The sequence below is a fragment of the Akanthomyces muscarius genome, chromosome 3 (assembly GCF_028009165.1).
Source record: "Akanthomyces muscarius strain Ve6 chromosome 3, whole genome shotgun sequence".
Taxonomy (NCBI): domain Eukaryota; kingdom Fungi; phylum Ascomycota; class Sordariomycetes; order Hypocreales; family Cordycipitaceae; genus Akanthomyces; species Akanthomyces muscarius.
In genome coordinates, this window is record NC_079243.1 from 3,387,006 (window position 1) to 3,407,065 (window position 20,060).

At 54.3% G+C, this 20,060-nt stretch overlaps 6 protein-coding genes across 7 annotated transcripts; 1 reads left to right on the forward strand and 5 right to left on the reverse strand.

Annotated features, from left to right (window-relative positions):
* Positions 1–720: 720 nt before the first annotated feature.
* LMH87_002474 (uncharacterized protein) lies at positions 721–2,334 on the reverse strand (the record flags this gene model as incomplete). Its single annotated transcript, XM_056193937.1, has 1 exon — positions 721–2,334. One exon carries the CDS (start codon positions 2,332–2,334, stop codon positions 721–723), a length of 1,614 nt encoding a protein of 537 aa, XP_056050924.1.
* A 1,731-nt stretch (positions 2,335–4,065) lies between these two features.
* LMH87_002475 (uncharacterized protein) lies at positions 4,066–5,926 on the reverse strand (the record flags this gene model as incomplete). 2 transcript variants are annotated; one of them, XM_056193938.1, is made up of 11 exons in its annotated part: positions 4,066–4,107; positions 4,159–4,169; positions 4,219–4,458; positions 4,507–4,576; positions 4,665–4,746; positions 4,793–4,988; positions 5,073–5,114; positions 5,175–5,255; positions 5,317–5,371; positions 5,444–5,470; positions 5,551–5,583. In XM_056193938.1, 11 exons carry the CDS (start codon positions 5,581–5,583, stop codon positions 4,066–4,068), a joined length of 879 nt encoding a protein of 292 aa, XP_056050925.1. The 2 variants fall into 2 exon arrangements, with proteins under 2 accessions (XP_056050925.1, XP_056050926.1); XM_056193939.1 differs by lacking the exons at positions 5,444–5,470; positions 5,551–5,583 and adding an exon at positions 5,754–5,926 and having other exon boundaries at positions 5,175–5,250.
* A 203-nt stretch (positions 5,927–6,129) lies between these two features.
* On the reverse strand, positions 6,130–6,717 carry LMH87_002476 (uncharacterized protein; the record flags this gene model as incomplete). Its single annotated transcript, XM_056193940.1, has 2 exons — positions 6,130–6,350; positions 6,441–6,717. 2 exons carry the CDS (start codon positions 6,715–6,717, stop codon positions 6,130–6,132), a joined length of 498 nt encoding a protein of 165 aa, XP_056050927.1.
* A 5,377-nt stretch (positions 6,718–12,094) lies between these two features.
* LMH87_002477 (uncharacterized protein) lies at positions 12,095–14,231 on the forward strand (the record flags this gene model as incomplete). Its single annotated transcript, XM_056193941.1, has 4 exons — positions 12,095–12,250; positions 12,321–12,378; positions 12,488–13,194; positions 13,260–14,231. The coding sequence occupies 4 exons, from the start codon at positions 12,095–12,097 to the stop codon at positions 14,229–14,231; spliced, it is 1,893 nt and encodes a 630-aa protein (XP_056050928.1).
* A 1,503-nt stretch (positions 14,232–15,734) lies between these two features.
* Positions 15,735–17,642, reverse strand: LMH87_002478 (uncharacterized protein; the record flags this gene model as incomplete). Its single annotated transcript, XM_056193942.1, has 1 exon — positions 15,735–17,642. The coding sequence occupies one exon, from the start codon at positions 17,640–17,642 to the stop codon at positions 15,735–15,737; it is 1,908 nt and encodes a 635-aa protein (XP_056050929.1).
* A 452-nt stretch (positions 17,643–18,094) lies between these two features.
* LMH87_002479 (uncharacterized protein) lies at positions 18,095–19,679 on the reverse strand (the record flags this gene model as incomplete). The annotated part of the gene is made up of 6 exons (XM_056193943.1): positions 18,095–18,269; positions 18,322–18,807; positions 18,859–19,374; positions 19,424–19,475; positions 19,537–19,590; positions 19,643–19,679. 6 exons carry the CDS (start codon positions 19,677–19,679, stop codon positions 18,095–18,097), a joined length of 1,320 nt encoding a protein of 439 aa, XP_056050930.1.
* Positions 19,680–20,060: the final 381 nt, after the last annotated feature.

A 20,060-nucleotide genomic window follows, 5' to 3' on the forward strand; every position in this document is an offset into this window, starting at 1 on the left:
GCTGCGGGCAATTGCGGAAGGGTATATTCTTAAACATTGGTGTTTTGGGTGTTTGGTATTTTTTTTCGATTTCTTCTATACATATTCGTATGCGACTGAGCGGATATTTTTATTTTTTTATCACTTCGTAGTACTTGAAACGGGGAACTTATTCGGTTTGGAAGCGGAAGGCATAGACAGCATGTTCTCTATATACCATCATAATCGCTTCACATTCTTGATTTTGACTTTTGAACCGCGCAAGCCTTTCGACTACGAAGAGTTTATTGTAAGATCCGTCAACAACTGTCCTCGGCGCGCTTGCTTCCGGGGTCAAGGATGTCTCTCCCTCGGCTCAATCGAGACGCAGCACGGTGTATATTGTGGAGAGCGGAAACGGCGCGTGTACTGCCGTGCAATTTATATTGCAAAAAAGAAAAGGCTAAAAAAAGAAAAGGCTAAAAAAAGAAAAGAGGAAGCGATATAATGGGTATAACAATGTTCCTTGATACATGGGCCAGTCCGCCATACCAGGGGAAAACACATGAAATGGAAGAGAGGGGGGAAAAAGAAAAAAAACAGAGCACGCCCGTGTGTCCTCTCGTTGCCATCTGTGATTGGTGTCATTTCGTCATGTCTCATTCCCAAGCCTAAACGCTGGTTTTTGTTTTGTGTCGAATTCTCGTCTTCGTCTTGCTACAAATCCTTGTGTGTGTGTGTGTTTGAGACTTTACATCTTCGTCATTGTTCATAATGTGCATCATCGTCCACCATTTTCAGCAGACTGCGCAGGCTGCCAACGGCTCGGCCCTGCTGCGGCAGGGCAGCGTCGCTTGAGGAGCCGCTGCTCCACGGGATCCAGCCCGCGAGCGTCGAGAGGAAGCCCGTCGCCGTGGCGCCGTCGATCGAGGACACGGCGCCTCTCGCAGCGGGGCGGGGCAGCGGGTTGCCGTTTCTGTCCGCTAAAGCGTGGTGCTGGCGGTCGGGGGCGAGGGATGCCACGTTTGTCACCGTTGCCGTGTCTGCATGCGAGGTGGCGGTATGGACTTCCAGCTGGCTAGTGCAAGACTGGGGTAACGCGGGCTCGCCCACAAGCGAGGCAACGGATGCTCTGTGCGGTGTCGGTTCGTCAGCATCAGTTGACGAAGCGACCGTCGTCTTGTTGGCGGTGTCGATGAGCGCAAGAGATGACGACAGTGTGCGCTTGACGGAAGGTCGTTGCTTCGGAGGGTCCTGGGGCGTGCGTCCTTGTCGTGCGCTAGTCGTCGATCCAGCGGGCGATGTGTGATGAGACGTTTTGGTCGACGCTCGCCCACGGACTTCGTCGGCAATTTCAGATGCCGATTGCTTCTTTGAGCGGTCATCGTCCGATGAGCGACTCGAAGACATGATGGTCTCCAGAGTGCCCATAGCCCGGCTGTTCCTGCGACCGCCCAGTCGCCGTTTTCGCGCCGTCCTTGCATTGGTCTCGTCGTCAGAAGTTACTGCCTGCAGTGTTGGTCCTTGGTTTTCTGGTCCGTGTTGGCCTTCTGTAATGAATGCGATGCCCGAACCGTGTGGTCCGTGATGCACTTCGTACTGATTACTCAGAGAATATCGTGACCGGGCGCATATCTCAGCTATCCTGTCCAGGTCTGCGTTGATATCACTGCTCGTGTTCGCCGCCTCTTCCTCCTCCAGATTGTCGAGGAAGCTTTTAAACGAGAATGCTTCGATCGGTGGTAGCTTGGCATCTTCCGGAAGCAAACGATTGGCGGACTGCGAGTTCTGACCTCGTGCCCGAGCCATGATGCTGAGCATGCCACTGCTAGCAGAGGCCATTTTGCCCGCAAGCGGAGATGTCCTAGTTCGCGAAGCAACAGATCCGTTAATCGAGCCGGCAGTGCTGTGGCCATTGCGAACAACCACTATCCCAGCGCTGCTGGCGTTGCTGCTGCCTCCGCGGGGTGATCGCTTCGCTTTGCTGGGCGGCGATCGATAGTAGCTACGAACAATGACTGGCTCCGAGTAGGTGGTATTCTCGGCGCCGGTGGATTTCGCATATCTATGACGGCTCGGGTAGTGGCTGTTGAATTCGCGCAAGGCTTCGGTGCGATGCTCCGCGGTGCTGTCGTCAACCGGAATGGGGCGACCCTCGGCGACAGAGGGCACAAGGCTAGTTGAGGTGGGGTTGGACTGGAAGGGGAGTCGAAACGAGAGTGGCAGGGCACCATGCGTCTGACTGTGCTTGCTCTGCTGGGTGCTCACGTCCGGGCCAGAGGAAGAGCCCTGTCGCGGGTCCTGTTGCGGGTGTGGCGGTTGATATTGGCGACGAGAGCCGGACTGCGCCGTCGGCTTTGACGTCGGTGATGGCATGGGGGATGGCGAGAGTCTCAAAAGAGGCGGGGACACAGAGGCGCGAGGTCTAAGCCAAAGTTGTTGCGATTCGGCCGAAACTGGGGGGGCATTTGCATGAAGCCTCTGGTAATTGGAGAGGTGAGATCAAGTAGCAGTTGAGAATGTCGCAGTTGGCCAGTGAGGGGGTGCGACATGTCGAATCCCGACTTAGTGAGATGGCATGTTGTCGACGTGAAGGCAACGACGTCGTGAGCGGGTTTGGACTCAGTAGGTATTGGTATTGATCTGGCGCGAGAACCAAGTGATGAAGGGGTTGACGAATTGATAGGTTGCGTGTGAGGAGGAGAAAGAGGGTGGTATGAAGCGACAGACGAAATGGCGGGGGCGTCGCTGCTTGAAGAAAAGCGCAAGCACAAGTGCCGATGGTGGTGGTGGTGGTGGTGTGGTGCAGTGGTGCAGTGGTCTGAAGCTAACTGTAGATAGGAACAAAGAATAGCGCCAGTGCAGAGGTAGTCTAACCATGCGAACAAGCTACTTTATCAAGAGGGTAGGAATAATCCAGGCGGAGGCACTGCTTCTAACCAGAATCTCTTCTACATGAGTTGTGGTGGGATGAGGAATGTAATTTCGTGCGTCCCATGTACTACAGTACGCAGAGGTGGAAGCAAGATTCGCTGTCCAATGTTTCCAGTCCGCGCGCCACGCAGGTAGGGCACAGCGGGCAAACCCCTGCGTTGTGCGACACGTCGATTACCAGCGCATTGTATGTGGTCTTGGTCTACTTGCAATTGCCGCTGGATGAATTTAGTAATTCAACCGCACAAGATGTCATGCCGTGGTGATACTTTAATCTATGTTTTAGGCCCTCAGTCACTACGGGACAGTGCAGCCCGCGCACTGGTTCCGCCTGCGACATGAGCTTACCAGCCAAAAAACATGTCAGGAATTGCAGAGGCAATGGGCAAAAATTAAAAGGTTCTGCGCTGCAAGTTTAGTTACCAGTAGTCTTGGAGGGAGCAGACCCCTGCCCGCTGTGTTGTGTCCCGCCTGTCCATTGGCCAGACCATCCGCCATGGTCGCCGCCGATGCACTAGGCCAACGCCAAAAAGCCCTATTGCCCTGTTGACCAGTGACTGGAGAAAAGAAAAGTCACTGCCAGCCTTGACCGGGCGTCTTCAAGGCTACTCGACGTGTCCAGCCACGCCTGGACGAACCACCGCGAGTGGGCCACACTTACTTGAGATGCGTTGGCGACCGGGACATTATAGGCCAATATTCTCGCCTGGCTTGCCTCTGGGTGTCGAGATGTGTTGCTTTCTGGGCCGTAGCTGGCCGCCCGTGACCAATAGTCTGGGACCAATTTCCTTGCATGCACATTTCCCATCTCATCGCGCTAGGCGTGATATCCGGGAAATCGTCATGGCTTGCAAATATCCCCTTGGTCGCGTGCATGTCTTGTTGTGATTGAGCATTTTCAAAGAGTCATGCTATCCAGTCCAGACCAACCCATTCTTGCGTCCGCTTACAGCATTCAGCGGGTACAGACACGCCTGCTCACAATACAAAGGGGAAACGTATTGATATTCAACGAGGCCAAAAAGAGACTAGCACAGCAGCACAGCAGCACGACAACAAATCCTTGCCATACTTTAACGAGAAGATGACCCCCATTTCTAGTATGATCCTTTATCATCGCTCAGCTCCCTGGTACAGATATAAAATATTGTGACGCTAAATTCTCGCTGAAGATCAAACGCTGCTTCTCTGAACCCGACGCGTAAGAATCGGCGGCTAGAAAAGAGAGTTAGATATCTAGCAGAGTGTCTACTGAGCGCACCGTACCTGGTTCAGATCTATTGCTGGAACGAACTCTGGAGTAGGCGCACTCAAAAATGAACAAACCGATGGAGCCAAGAGTATTCAGAGAGATAAAGATGAAACTGCCAAGTTCAAGACTACATGCGAAGCTGGCCAGGGCGCCCAGTGAAGCCGCGGCAGAAGAGAGAATCAAAAACGCAGTGAAAAGTTGTTTCATCGTTTCATCTGGCTGTCTGTCGTTGGTTTTGACTCGTCCATAGTATCGACCCGCGCGTACGCATATATTCGTAAGACAGTCGACTATTGCCATGCCAAAGATCCAACCTAAATGTTTTATTAGTATTGCACATAACTCTAGTGTTGCGGACATACCTCGGAAACTGGACATCTCCATATCCAGAAGTGAAAACGCCATTGCAAGCTTGATGTTCGAAGACAGTAACTGATGATGAGGAGAGCGAAGACACGAAATGATGATGAGGAGAGTGAAGACACGAAATGATGATGATGTGAGAGATAGAAATTTGCACGGGCAACCACTTCCCTCTCTCTTTTTGTTGAAAAAAAATAAAGTTTTTTGGCAAGCGCGCCTCATGGCGTTGGAGCGCTTGCCTTGGACTTTGTTAGGCGAAGCTTGCCAAAATGGTGTACTCCTTACGTCTGGTGCACAATAGTGCCGTATCCCTGGCCGCCAGTCTGCACATTGTCCGAGTATACACCCGGTGCTGGCCTGGCGGGGTAGCGGCCCTCGTGCGCCTGCTCTCGGCGGTCAAAGTAGATGTACTCGAGGTAAAAGGCGTGCAGGTGGCCCGGGATGTATCCGAGAATGGTCAGGCAGATGTTGATGAACAGGTCTATGCGCAAGAGGCCGCGGGTCAGTCAAGGCAGCAACAAGAGGCGTGGCGATGCTCGGTGCGTAAACAAAATGCTCAACTTACCCATGCCACATCCTGAGACGGCCCAGGCTCCCGCGGGAGGGACTGTAAGGAGGTTAGCAGCTGGCGGCAGTCGCGTGGTCTGCTCAGCGCGGCGGTGCTCACAGAGGATCGTGATGACGATGATGAGAAGAGCAGAGGCGACGGCCATTGTGACGGTGGGAAAATATGGTGAAACGCGCTGGGCTTGATTGTGTGCGTCAGTAGGGTTTCTCCACGGGCGGAGGGTTATTTGCGTGCAGCTTACGGATCCGGTATGCGTATTTGAGCCGAGCCGTGAGAGAGCGAGCGAGAATGAATGGCTCGAAGGTGGGTTAGGTGCAAGGAGAAGTTATGCGGCGAGAGCGTTTGCGAAACCAGGCGCGCCTACGTACGTCGACGATGTCGTCAGCTAGTCTGGCCTGGGAAGTGGGGTCGGGGCAGCCTTAGCCTTATTAAACTGGGATCGGGCGACCTTGCTAGGCTCGGCGCCAAAGATTACCTCTTGTAAATGGCGCGGGACAGGCACGAACATGTTCACAAATTAAAATAGGAGATAAATTAAAATAATATAAAATAAAGCTTAATTCCAGTCAGCCCCCAACTTATAATCAACATAGAATGGCTCTTTGGTGGCACAAAAGTTCAGCGCCAGGTTCACCGCGAGACCATTCAGCGCGTATTCAAGTCGCCGTCGACACTGACGTCAAGCGGAGCTCCCGATCTTGCCTTTGCTTGGCCAACATTTCCGAGTTTGTGTACAGGGTAGGTAGTGCGACGGCAAAGACGATGCACGCATATGGCGAGTTTCTTAGTCCTTTTCTGGGTGGTTCAATGGGCTCGCTTCGTTGAAATTGGAATTTGCCTTTTTTAAACATATGTTTTGGATTTGGCCGCCGCTCTCAAAACACTCATTACAGTCTTCAGTATTCCATAAGGTAATGAATATACGAAAAGCGTCATGTAAGTGTGCTAACATGTAATCAAGAAGGTCAACTCTGTATACAGCTGGGTTGTAAATATGGACAAGAGAATCGAAGGATTGGGCCAAAAACTCGGCTTGCTGCTGGCTGTGAGTCGCCTAGAAACCGGCAGCGTTGCAGATTCGAGTGGCGAGAGGGATGCGCTGGCCGTACAGGTTGCCAGCCTCGGCGTGCTGGACGGCCTGGTCCAGCTGGGAGATCTCCATGTTCTGCCAGCCGGGGACGCGGAGCATGGCGTCGAGAAACTGGCCAGTGCTGCGAGCAGGGTCCATGTCGGCGGCAATGTCGGGGTAGTATGCCTTGCGCTGCTGGAACATGCCTGTTTGGGAGAAGGGGCATGTTAGCGGCCTTGAGCGTCGCAACTTCGAGGAGGGCAATGGGGAGGGGGCGACACGAGTCCTTGACTTACCGACAGAGTCCTGGTCACCACCCTCGCGGTTGTGCGGGTATTTGTAGGACTCGGGCACGCGCGGGTTGGCGTAGACCTCGAGCTCAGACTCCTGGAGAGCAGTGCTGATGACGGCGAGGCAGGCCTGGCGACCGAGCCTGTAGTTGCGGACCTGCCAGATGGCAGCGCCGGCGTTGCGGCTCTGCTCCTCGTTGATGCCGGGATAGGCACGGGGGACGCTGCGGGCCAGGGCAGTGGCGGAGAGGAGGCCGGCGACGAGAGCGGTGGTCAGCTGCATGGTGACAAACGGTAGATGTCGTACGAGCAAGAGAGAAGAGGTTTAGTAGCTGAGTCGAGATACTGCTATACTGCTGATGAACTTATATTTCGAAAATAAAGGGATAAGCTTCTGGCTTATATACCTGGCGCTATTGCGACTGAATACTCCGGGAGCTCGGTCTCAAAAGGCCACTCTGAGCATGATGCTTGATTATGGCCATGTCGGTAACCTCGCATCGTGGTCAGCAGCACGGATCTGAGCGTTACTGCGCTGGAAAGTGTTGCATGAAGGAAGGCTAACCAGTGATCCGTGTGTGAAGGTAGCTTTGCGCCAAGTAGAAGGAGAAAAGTGGACGTGAAAGGCTGCGCAGCCTGGATGACCCAGTTCGCGATCCTTCATCGCGACAGCCTCGCGTGATGGCAAAACAATTTAATTGCGCAAGCAACCCCACCCTAGCTCATGTATAGTCGGTCCGATGGCATCCATTGATTGAATCCTACTTCAGTCGTCATTCCATATTTGCACGAGTTATCTCGAAGATTTCATGTTGTTAGTACTCTGGTTGAACTGCTGGTAGAGTAGGATTTTGCCGTGCTGCGGTCTACTGGGGATGAATAATTGAGGGACTGAGCATGGCCTAAAAGCTTAGTTTCGCCATTAGGTCTCAAACTCTGTACTTTCGAATGAATGATTTTGTCGATGCAATCTTCACTGGTAGTAGTGTGTCACCGATGCCGTCTTACCAAGACTGTTTCATGTTCCTGCAGGAATCGGCGGCTATCCACTCCAAATGTGGCCGGGCTCCTACCAAACACAGCCATCCACCTCGATAAGAAGACCTATTTGAGAAAATTTGATTACCGAGAAGGGTGTAGTAGTAACATGACAACGGCAAGTGGTGTTTTCGTTCCCTCGTGGCTCGCGATTGGGCGTATCTGTGAGAACAATGCACCACTCCGCGTCAGCGTCGCGGAGTCAAGTCGAGGAGGGGTTGACAACCTATACCAAGAGCATCATGAGCAGCGCCGCAACGTTACAACATGAGAAAATCGACCCGGTCAGCTCAGCGCTGTGCCTGCTGCAGGTTCACGGACCTTTTGGGCAGCAGCGGAAACAGACCGTCAAAGGATTCTCTTGAGGCTGCACGCTCAGTGGAAGGAACAATCAAAACCAACTCTGAACGAAAGACAGCGGATTAGATATGGCGTAGAATGAGTTGATTATCCTGCCATTCCTTTGCTCCTTCGCCTTCATATGCCTGCACTCTCTCAGCGACAAGACGCAAAGCAACATAGAAGCCACTTCTAGAGCGCGAGCTCTCATCACAGTGTACGACAATGTTAAAATTGTCTCAGTAGTCCAATTCTGGTCATTGGCCGTGTCAACGTTTCATTGAACTCTGTAACATTATCTGAGCGCTGACAAGGACGAAGCGATTGACGATGCGGCACGTTGGGAGGGTCGTTATAGATAGCTTCCTCGCCACATTGTGAGGCCAAGTGGTACCCAACCGATGGTCGATTTATCCGGGCACGATACGATCCAATATGGGAATGCAGTACATTGTAGCTGTTTACGCCTTGCGTCTTTTCCCCGAGAATTGGGCGATTTGGCCCATCCTAGATTGCAAATCACACATCATTCTACTCATGGCAGCTTTACAATTCGACTGATTGACAGTACAGGCATGCTGACGACTGGCACTCGCCACAAATAACGAAGAAGGATTTGCCACGCGGCAAGGCATCTGTATGATCACCCTGGAGTTTCTGTAGTCAGCGCAAGCATCGCTACCCAGCTCGACATTTGCCGTGCCATCCATAAGCCTTCGCCGCGACGCGGGACCGAAAACTTGAACGAGCTTCTTGTTTCTATCGGAAGACAGGTCGGCCAGGGGTGTGTGGTGATCATCGGATTCGGCAATGTATTTCCGCAACTTGTGTGTGTTGCGGCTGTCTCTGCCACAATCGGGGACAACAGGCATCATCATTGGCGGGGGCTCTGCGAAGCTACCGTGCCAGCAGGGTCAACGATCCAATTAGCATTGGGTAGATGCACGTTTGCACCACTGCTGGCAAAGATGGCTACACGGGCCGCGGCGTCGGCGAGGAGCATACTGCGTAGTGAAACTTTTCTCTAGCACGGCACTATTCCTACCTATCCAGCCGAGAAAGTGTTGACATTGGGTGCTCTACTCGGTAATAAGTACAACGCCTAGACGATTTGAATCTGTGTCGCTGCCTTATTACTGGTCCTTTACCTTTCCGGGCGGGTCGGTTTTCTTACTGGCCCATGTCGCGTCCAAAATTGGGGTGATTCGGCTGTGCCCCCTCCTGCATCCTGCTGGTGACGGTGAAACGGCTCGATGTGATGGTTTGGGAACCTATTGGTTGAACAGCTAAATTCCTACCTATGCTGGGACTGATTGGTTGAGTGCCAGCGCGACTACGGGGACGGAGACGGGGAGGCATCTCGAGAGGACGGTTTGGACGGATGGGCGAATTTCTTACGTGGCGGCAGGGATTGACCCCCCCCTTGTCTACGGTGATGCTGATGGCTTGTGTCGTGACAGGTGAAAGCCGAGGCCAGGCTGGGAGTTGTTGTGCACAGTGATATGGGTATCTGCGCTATTGCGGCTGGCTAACTCGTCGCTAGGTGCCCGGCTCCGGCTATCGAGGGCGGCTTGATTTTCAGCAAGTAGTGGTCGCTGCATGTATTGGGATGAGCGCGTCTCCTGTTGGCACTTTGGCAGTGCGGGCTGACGATGCGTAGCAGTTGAGAGTACGGAGTACCAGCAGACGCGATATCAGGAGCTAAATAATGGCTACGCGGCGTGGGCGGAAGACGGTTTCACGGTATTACTAGTGCCGCTTTGGGCAGCGTGTAAATGGGCGCAGCGTGTGGTCTAATCCGCGACTCGCCAATCCGTTCGCTCTACTGGAATACTGGTAACTACACCGCGTCCGTAGGTAGGTAGGTAGTGAACGGGCCGGATGGGCGACGGTGCTGCAGCTCCGCAGACGTGCCTCGTCACAAGGCAGGTGCTGGCTGGGAAGAATACGTAGTAAAGCGTGGAGAAGCTGATGCGAAGCAGCCGATTGATTTTCTTTCTCATCCACGTTTGCGCTCTGCTCCTGGTGCAGGTCGCGTCCGTCCGAGGCAAGTAACTGCAGGTGCACAGAGGCAGATAGAGGTACCAGTACACCCACTGTACAGAGTGGCGTGTCTGTTTGACCTTGGGATCCAGATGGCATGACGTGTGGTGTGCTTGGCACCTGTAATCCAAAGGGCAATGTAGGTAAATTACTGGTACCTTATGTATGCAGCCCATTACAATGGGGGCCTCAACAAGTCGCAGGCCGGCCAGCCGGCGCAGCAAACAGCAAGTAACTGGCGAGGTACTTTGTGTGGGAGATGCGGTGCCTCCAAATGGCCGAGTGGCCGTCAGCGCGAGATTGAACAGTGCCCTTGCCAATGATGTGTTGACCACCTACCTACCTAGTACCACATGTGTGTAGCGCAAGGTAATTGTGCTTGCGCAGTCTGCATCATGTCAAACTTGCCCATCTGGACAGCGCAAAAAGCGTCACAACCATTACTCGCGGCAAACGATAAAACCTCATTTCCAAATTTTCACACTGGTCCGCAACACTACCCGAGCCCAGAAAAAAAAAAAGGAACTCCCAGGCACGGATGCGCTAACCGCCAGCCGGCAGGGGAGCAAGGAGCATGGCCCACCGTGCGTGCCTGGCCGGCCAGCCCCATCAGCTCCCGCAAGGGACCGCAAAGGCCAAAACCGCCCCGGGCCACCTCCAGCTCCAGGTCCAGCTCCCAGAGCAAGCCCACACCTGTCCCATCGGCGTCCCCTGTAAATCCCCTAAAAACCTGCTCGGTGCTTTTGCTGCTGGCTTTGCGGCGGAAATAGCGTTCAAGGCGCTTCTCTGGCGCTGGCAATGGAATATTGAGTTGCTGGTCGCCAAACGCCATTCCTTTCTGTAATTTACAATGGCTTCAGGTAGCATGTAGCATGGAGTGTATAGCTAGGTACCTAGGTAGGTACTTTGGGAAGGCAGGTGCCGGCTATCGAGAGGAGCACAGCGCGTTCTTTGCAACAAGCCAACTTTCCGCTGGTTTGGTCTCGTCAGCGCAACGCATCATGTAAACATTTGGCTACTCTGTACGTAGGTAGCCACACATCTTTGCTTGGGAATCTCCTTTCCGAAAAGAGATACAGCGGCAGCATGTCTAGCTTCCAAGCAAGCAGCCGTATTACTGCTCAAACTGCACATGCCTGGCACGTCCACTATATAATACTGGAACCCCGAGGCACCAGAGCCTTGATTGTCTTGGCCTCTTCTTGCGTACTTTTTGTTCACCAGCAACTCGGCCTAGGTCGCTAAATACTTTTTACCTGCAAGCTGCCTGCTTGGTGGTACCTTTGTGTCGGGCCTCGCTATTTACCTACGTACCCAAAGTAGGCAGGTAGGTTGGTGAAAGCGTCAATGACGGCTGTCTGGCTGCGCTGGAATTGCATCCGTCTAGACAAACAATTTACGGTACAGTGCACAGACAAACCACAATATAATTTACTATAACTATACCTTTTATAATTAGTAAGGCATGTCGGCAAGATGCAGGCAGCAGTTGTGACCACGCATAGGTACCTTCGTACCTACCTAGGTAGTGCAGTTCTCCCTGGCGGCACGTTATACTGGGTAACAACCTGTGAGGCTACCCTGAAATACCTACTGGGTACCTGTAAACCAGTACCCCCAACCTAACCTAGTTAGAGCACCACCGCACCGCCATACCCTCCCCGATCGGCCCTCCAAAATTTCAAAGCCGCCCGTCATTTTCCAACGCCAGCCAGCCTTTCCGCTGCCTCACAAACTCCCGTTTTCTCCTGCATCCTCATCCTCTCTTTCAACTAGAGCTTCTTGTCCCTTTGGCCCCATTGTCTATTTCGGCAGTGTGGGATTGTCTGCGCATTCTGCCCGGGCCTCGTCTACTTCTCCTCCGTTGCCCTTTCATTCTGTGCTCACTTTTTTTCCTCGTCTTCTCTACTGCCCCTGGGCATCTCGCCGCCCCCACTGCCTGGCTTGCGTCGTTTGAGGAAAGCTTTCTTCACGCTTGCTTCTCGAATCTGCATCCTTCAACAACCCATTCCTCCCGGCCATCTGTTGCGACCTGAGTCCGCCGCCTCGTCGCTTCTCCCCTCTACCTCCGTCCCCCCAGTCCCCTCTCGCATCTCGATTTATACATCGGCCGACGCTGAGCTTTTTTCATTCGACTGCGCCTGATTCTCTCCGCCGCGACGGCCTCGCTCTCCTGCCTCGCCTAATCTCCACCTTTTGCTCACGAGTCCTCCCGACGCTCCCCCGGAGAACAGAAAAAAATGTCTTCGCAACAGAGCTCCCAGTTCAGTGTCGAGCGCTACGTCGTCATTCATGTTGCTACCACTTGCGATGAGCACGGAGTCTATGTTACCAAGGACTCAGCCGAGGTCATTGAGCTTGGTTGGATCCTGCTAGATGCCAACACTCTCGAGGAGGTTCGTGCCAACCAACCACTTACTCATCACAGTCCACACCCGGGCCCAGTCCTAACATTGCCAATTCTAGATCACACACGAAAGTGTTCTCGTCAAGCCTGTCAACACTCCTATTACGCCTCTGTGCAGTACGTATACAGTCGTCTTGAGCCCCTGTTCCGACTTTCACCCCGTTGCTCGACTCGGCGACCTCGGACCGTGGCCACCTGAGACCCCTGTTAACATATCCCTTCGCAGCCAGCCTGACTACCCTTACTTGGGAGCACGTTCGAAACGCGGGAACCTTTAGAGATGCCATCTCTCGATTCGATGCTTTTGCTACCGAGTATCTGACCTCCAAGAACCTCGACTTTGCCTTCGTCACTCTCGATGCCTGGGATCTCCGAGTTCAGCTTCCCCGTGAGGCTCGTGACAAGGCTGTCGTCCTTCCCCCCTATCTGCAGCACTCCCGAACCTTCGACCTTCGCACCGAGTATCAGCGCTGGCAGCAGCACCACCCCGAGTCTCTGCCTTTCGGCCCCTCAATGCTGTCCAACATCTGTGCGGCTCTCGAAGTTGAGCCCGTGCAGTCCAGCGCGCCCATCAAGCACAACCTCCCTTTTCATCTGCAGGCTTTGGCTCCCGCTTCGCCTCGCCGTGCCATGGAGGAAGCCATTACCCTTGCCCGAGTGCTCCGCGGCCTGATTCGCAAGTCTCAGCCCCCTCAGGAGCACCCCGATGTCCTGACACGCCCGATGGATGCCCGAGCCGACGTCCGTGCTTTCCTTTCTGAGAGAAGCAAAGTTCTTCACATGTCCGGTCTGCCTCATGATACCACCCAGTCTGAGCTCGAGAGCTGGTTCACCCAGTTCGGTGGGCGTCCCATTGCATTCTGGACGCTGCGAACCCCTGAGCAGCACAAGCCCACGGGCACCGGCTTTGCCGTCTTTTCGTCCCACGAAGAGGTGAGTTACTTCATTGCTATCGCTGTCACCGTTTATGCTGGGTTCAGCTGTTAACAACTCGCAAGGCTGCGGAAAGTCTTTGCATGAACGGCAGAGCTCTCAACGAAAAGGCCATTGAGGTCTCCCCGTCCTCCAGCAGAGTTCTTGATCGTGCTCAAGATATTCTCACACCATTCCCTCCCAGCAAGAACCGTCCTCGTCCTGGTGACTGGACATGCCCCTCCTGCGGCTTTTCCAACTTCCAGCGCCGAACCGCCTGCTTCCGGTGCTCGTTCCCTGCTGCTGGCTCTGGCCCCGGCGGTGACAACTTTAGCTATGGTGGAGGTGCTGGCGGCGGCGCCGGTGGCAGCTACGGCCCTCCTCAGTTGATGCCTCCCCCACACCACGGGGGTCACGGCCACATGGGCCATGGTGGACGCATGGGTGGAGGTGGCGGCGGTGTTGTTCCTTTCCGTGCTGGTGACTGGAAGTGCGGCAACGAGGTTTGCGGCTACCACAACTTTGCCAAGAATGTCTGCTGCCTTCGTTGTGGAGCTAGCCGCGCCAGTGCTGCTGTCGTGGCCGACTCAGGATATCCGTCCCCCATGGACAACCAGTCTCAGTACAACATGGGGCAAGGCTCCATGGGAGGCACTCCCGGCCCCGGCCCTTTCAACTCGGGCAACACTTTCAATGCTGGGGCTGGATACAACCAGCACTTTGCCGGCCCCCCCAGCCATTTTCTTCCCTCCGGCTTGGCTGGCGGTGCTGGCGGATACCCCGGCTCCATGAACAATCAAGCCTTTGGCCCTGCTCCAGGCTCTCATGGGGCTGGTCCTTTCGACAGCCGCGCTGCCGAGGCTGCTTTCCAGTCCGCGACGAACGGTCCCGCTTCTGGAGCTGGTCCTGCCCACAACAACTTTTACAACAGCGGCCCTCCAGTCAGCGAAAACGATCCGTTTGCGTTCCTCTCCAGCGGCATTGGTGGTCTCTCCGTAAGTGGAGGTGATGGCCGTCAGAACGGCGGCCCGGCCCCTCCTAGCAAGTCGCCTGCTTAAACAGTGGACGATAATAGTTGAGCCGTGGAGCCTAGTGATGATGGACCAATTTTCGACTTATCGCCCGTGGGTGTCGAATTGGACAAGAACAAAGTGGCAGACACTTTTGTACATTTTATTCACATGTCATGCCACCGTTGGAATGATGGACATTACAGCACTTGAGCCTCGGCCAGGCAGTTTACCTTGCGGACTTTGCTTCTTGATTTGAGGGAAAGGGGTCAGGTGTGTAACGGATTTCTTGTTATTTTTCTCTTTTTATTTTTGGGAGGGTTTCGGACGGAGTGTCGGACACTATTTCAGGCGGGATGTGGTTTAAAATTTGTGTTTTTTATTTTAATATTGCGAGACGCTGGAAGACAAAAGTGACTATACCACGGCTGTTCGGGGTTGACGAAGTCTGGAAAAGAGAATCTACGGACTTTTGGTTTTGCTAGGAGACGAAAAATTAGGGAATCTACTTGGCCGCCGACTTTTTTCCGCACAAGAAAGAGAAGAAGAAAGAGGGGTGGATTCACGTCATTTCGCAAACAACACATACATATATTGGACCTGGACTTTGGACTGGACTGCAACTTTTTTTGTCGGGTCGGGATTTGGCATTTTGCTGGAAAGAAGAAAGACGCAAGGGGGTGAGCGTGGCAGTGTGTGTGTGTGTGTGTGTGCTTGAAAAGCGCAACAACGGCAACACTGGATGACAGAGAGGACGAAAAATTGTTCCTGGATGCATAGCGAAAGGGTGCGTTAACGGTGTATCTTGGTCTTGCGTGGACTTGGATCATCATTTTTTTGATCCAGTTTCTCTTGCAAGGTGTTTGGTTCTTCATTTATTTATTAAACCCGGTCAAGGCAAGGACACTGTCCAATTTCTTTTCTTTCTTTCTTCACTTGTCGTTTTCATTTTCTTACTCCATTCATCTCTTATGTACGAATGTCAGTCTTCCTTATTTATATCTTGTCCATCTTCCCCCTTGCTTATATACTGTTGGGGCTTGAATGCGTGCGTGCACGCGCGCGTGTATGTGGGATTGAGCTTCACAGCTTCTACTGCTGTGCCTGATGTCTCGTACACAGACTATTGAAGCGCAGATCAAGTTGGTTGTCCTGGGGAAACAAAAAGGCGAGAACCCCCTTTTTCTGTCGGCATCGGGGCTTCTTCCTGCGTTATTCACATTTGGTGCAGTAACCCTTGAACCTTTTCCTCATCTCGCTCTTTCGTCACTTGTTTAGTAGAAGCACAATCTCGCCCTGCAGTTACCATTCGCATTATTGCATGGTATATGCTTCTTTTGTATACTTGGACAGCTTATGGCCTCTGGTTTCTGTCTTCTCCTTCCCCTTGGCTACATTCGAGGGGCGTCTTGACGCTGGCTTCCCACCCGTCTGAATGCCTCTGCTGAAATAAATAAATAAATCCATGGTGCATCATCATCAAGCCGGCTCGCGTCTGCTCGTTTCCAAGACAGTATTTGGCGAGCACGAAGCAAAGCAGCTGGCACCAGCTCACATCTCACCACCTGACGCTTCGTAGTCACTCAGCTCCTCATCACCATCCCACACGAGACTGTCCGTCACGATCGTCTCCGCTTCCGAGTCTGGCAGCTCATCCCCAGCCTCGTCACTATTCCAGCCCACGTCTTCCTGCCGCCGCCGCTGCTGCTGCTGCTGCAGCCAGAGCCCCCAATCCCACTCCGAATCCAGCTCCACGTTCTGATACGACTGCCACGCCTCTGCTCTCAGCGCCGCTTCGCCGCCGACGTCTGGCGGCAGCCCGCTCGTCAGGACATCATTCACAAAGCCCACCCAGCCCTCTCGGTCGTCCACATCCGGCACAACCACCGCATCGTCGCCGGTTTGCCGCGGAGGCACCATGTATCCCCGGCTCATCTCATCCTCCAGCGAGGACGTGGCACGGCTGCCCGTCTCGCCGTCGCCGTCCTCGCTCGCGGAGGAGTAGTCGTCCGTCTCGCCGCACCACGCCATGGCGCGCAGCCGCTCGTCCTCGTCCTCGTCGAGGATCCGCTGCCTCTCGACCGGCGCGAGCTCGTCGAAGCGCTTCTTGAGGACGTGCCGCGACCGCCAGTGGTGGTTCGTGTCCGCGTGCGCCAGCGCCGCCTCGTCGTCCGAGATGTGCATTTCCGCCTCGGACGGCACCAGGTTCTCCCCCGTGCTCCAGTCCACGTACCCCCACATCATCATGGCCACGAGGTGCGCGTCGAGCTCCAGACCCCGCGCCACGGCCTCGACGGGCACCAGCTCGTCCGGCCGCTGGAGGTGCCGCTGGCCCTGGCCCCAGCCCTCGAGGTGCACCTTGCCCACCTCGCCGTACGGCACGCCGTGGATGCTGCTCCCAAAATACTCGCTGCTCCAGTGGTAGGCGCCGCGGACGTGCGGGTCGGCCGGCGAGGGCGCCGCCTGAAAGTCGTAGCGCACCTTGAGGGCGAGGATCTCGCCGAGGCGAGTGAAGCGCTTCCGCATGAGCAGCTGCCAGAGAGGGTAGAGACCCTTCTGCCCCATCATCAGGTGGAGGAGCTCGTAGGTGTTGGGCCCGTATATCGGGTCGTTGAAGTGCATGCCGAGCTTGACAAAGAGCAGCTGCGCGTTGTAGAGGTCCGTGTCGGCCCAGCTTTCCCTGTTGCGCAGAAGGGCGGCGCGCTGCACGCTCGTGGGGATGTCGAGACACAGCCAGAGCTTGAGGAGTGTCGAGTGCATCGAAGCCGGCGTGCGGTGCCCGTTTCGTGCCAGGATTGCGCGGATCTCCCGACAGTACCGGTCGCGGCCGACGACAAGCTGGAGATATCTGAGACCGGGAATGGCGCGAACTTGCCCTGCCTTTTCAGCATCGACAGTGTGGCCGGGGTCGCTGGACGCCTCGTGATTCTTGGCGTCGCGTTTGTCTGTAGTTGTTTCGTACTGGTAGCCCCAAGTTCGGCCCGCCGGATCGGCAATGAGATGGCGCTTGTACAAACGAAAGTCGAATATCCTCCCCGCCTCGGGTGCTTTGTGGGCGATCCAAGCACGGACGCTGGCAGACATGTATTGGTTGACGGCCTCGTGGAAGGCTCTGCTCGCCCTGTACAGTGACACAATGTCACCCGGGCTCAAGTACTTGCCAATCTCGACAGCCAGCTCCGAACTGTGGCACAGCAGCGTGAGAACATCTTTTTGTACAAGATCTGGTTCGTGCTTCTCGGGGGAGACCTTGGCAGGGTTTCTCGTGGGATACGGATCCTGGCTGTGAAAGTAGCGCCGCAGGTCTTTGTCCGTGAACTTGAATCGCTGAATATGGGCGCCGTCAACAATGTGCTTGACATGGTGAATGGGTGAGGTGGTGCCGGGCGATTGATCGAAGCTCTCCGGTGAGAAGGCCTCCGGATCCCGTAAGGAAAGTTCTGGAGTGGAAGGGCTCATGGCGGTATGGGACGCCTGATTTCTAGCGCACAAAGTGATTTCGCCGGCGATTTCTCGCTTTTAAAATTGAACGAAGCGAGAATCGAAAAAGTGACAATGTTTGGTAGGCTAAGTGAAGGATGGCGGTGGTGGCTCCGACTGTTTGCGCCTTGCACGTGAATGAGTCGTTCTGAGGACCATGTGAGCGCGCCCAGTCAGTTGATACCCAGCGGTAGTAGTTCTGAGGCGGCGCATAGTAGGGTAAGTGAAAGACTTTTCATTCGTGTTTGAATATGTAGAAACAGAGCAAAACCAAGTATGCTGAAAAACGGTAGAAATAGGCACAGCGTAGTGCAGCCCTAACCGCAGCAAGAGATCCGAAGTTCGTCATCCATCTGCTTCCAAAAACGCCAGGATTCCCTTGTCTCCTCATCCTATGAAGATCGAATATTCCTCACCAGTCTCAACCGGACCTATCGGTCAAGCTCGTCCACAGGCAACTCGCCATCATCCTTGCCGACAATGGCCTCAGCAACCTTCCAGATCTGCAAAAGATTATCTTCAGCGGCACTAGCCACCAGCCACGGCTCGTTGCGGTTCCAGCTGAAGTCAGCAAGGTGATTCGTGTGGCCGCCGTGCATGAAGAGCCTGTGGAGTCGTGTTAGCAGTAGAAGCTTTAAGTGAGAAGAGCAATACTCACAATTCTGGGGGACCATCGTCGAGGTCATCAGGAAGCTGTTCTTCACCCACGCGAGACAGGTCCCAGAAGATGATGCGTCTGTCGTAGCTTCCGCTACCCAAGATACCAGCTTCATTGGGGTGCCATGACAGTGACGTGACGGCGTCGTTGTGACCCTCTAGAGTATGCACCTTTTCCTTAACATTACGAAGATCCCAGATACCAATCGTCTTGTCAGCAGAGGCAGTGGCCACTAGGACCTCAGAGTTAGGGTTGAAAGCCAGGGCGTTGATAGCGTCCAAGTGTCCGCCTTTCGCGACTACTGCGGCTTTGCTCATGTCGCCATGACGTGTGTCGACGATTTGCAGTGTTTGGTCGTCGGAAACTGAACCAATGAAACTCTTGGAGATGGGGTGGTATTGGACATCGTTGACGACTTGGGTATGGTGTGTGTAGCGACGGGAAGGCTTGAGAATTTTGACATCAGACTCAAGTTTCTTCAGGTCCCTGCGAACAATTAGCACAAAACTTCAGCACAGTTCTAGGCAGCACACATACCAAAGGCACATGGTTCTGTCCTCGCTTCCTGAGGCCAAGCAACCCACATCGTGGGGGCTCCAGGCCAGACCAAAGCCCTCAGCCTTGTGGCCGATCAGCTCAACTTGGGCATTGATCTTGCCGGATGACGTGGGCTGTAGTGGGTGCTTTGTGCGATCAAAAATCAGAATTTTTCCATCGACACAGAGCGTAGCAACGATATCCGGGTTCTGAGGCTGGTAGCGCGCCTTGTTGACCTCGCCGGGGTGCTCAATCTTCTGGACAATATCGCATTTGATTGCAGCCACGTCCCCCGCTTTGCCATAACCTCCGATCTCGCCACGGTCTTCGTCAAAATCGCTTGGGTTCGGCTCGAGCGCTTTGGGAATCTGAACATCGGCGAATTGCAAAAAGTTGGCGCTCTCGTCGGACGTGTGGGTTCCGAGCAGCAGGCGGTGCATGCGAAAGTTTTTGTCCTTGGGTTCCTTGACATCGGGGAACCATTGGACCGTAAGCGTAGGCCACGTAAGGGCCGTGCTACCTAATGTTAGGAAGAAACAGATGAATACTGGTGGCGCTCACGTACCCAAGAATCATGTCATACAAGAACGGGCTGTTCTTCTTCCAGGTCTTGTACTCTACAGGGCAGGTTAGCCTGGTGGCGTCGATGCATCAGTACGATGGGAGAAAAGTATATACCCTCGTTGATGAGCCTTTCGCCCTGGTCGTCTTCCTCATCGTGTGTCATGTCGACTGCAACATGCGTTAGAAGAATTATCTTGAAGCTCAGAACCTGGCTGCATACCATCAACGTCGGGGTCCATGCTTGGGGGAGGTGCCATGATGCACTAGTATAACGAGTCGACGTGGTCAGGCAAGCTAAGAAAATGCTAGCTCGATGCTTGAAGCACTGCAGAGGCAGATTTATTCTTGAGGTGGCCGAGACGTAGCTGTAGTTGGTGCAAGCTCTGAAAGGCGAGAGGCACGCGTCGCGCGTAAAGTGACAGGCAGCCCGAGCTCTCTAGCTGGTGGGGGCTCAGGGCGGTGGCCACTGGGCAGGTTGGCAGGGGACAAGCAGGGTGGCAGGTTGGCGGGGAGAGGCTGAGGACCAAGAGCGTCGGTATGTAACTACCCAGGGAGGTACATAGTAGGTAGTAGAAGCTTAGTCATGACAGCGCATAGCCAACTCATCGCTAGGTAGGCGGGTAGGTACCTAGGTACCG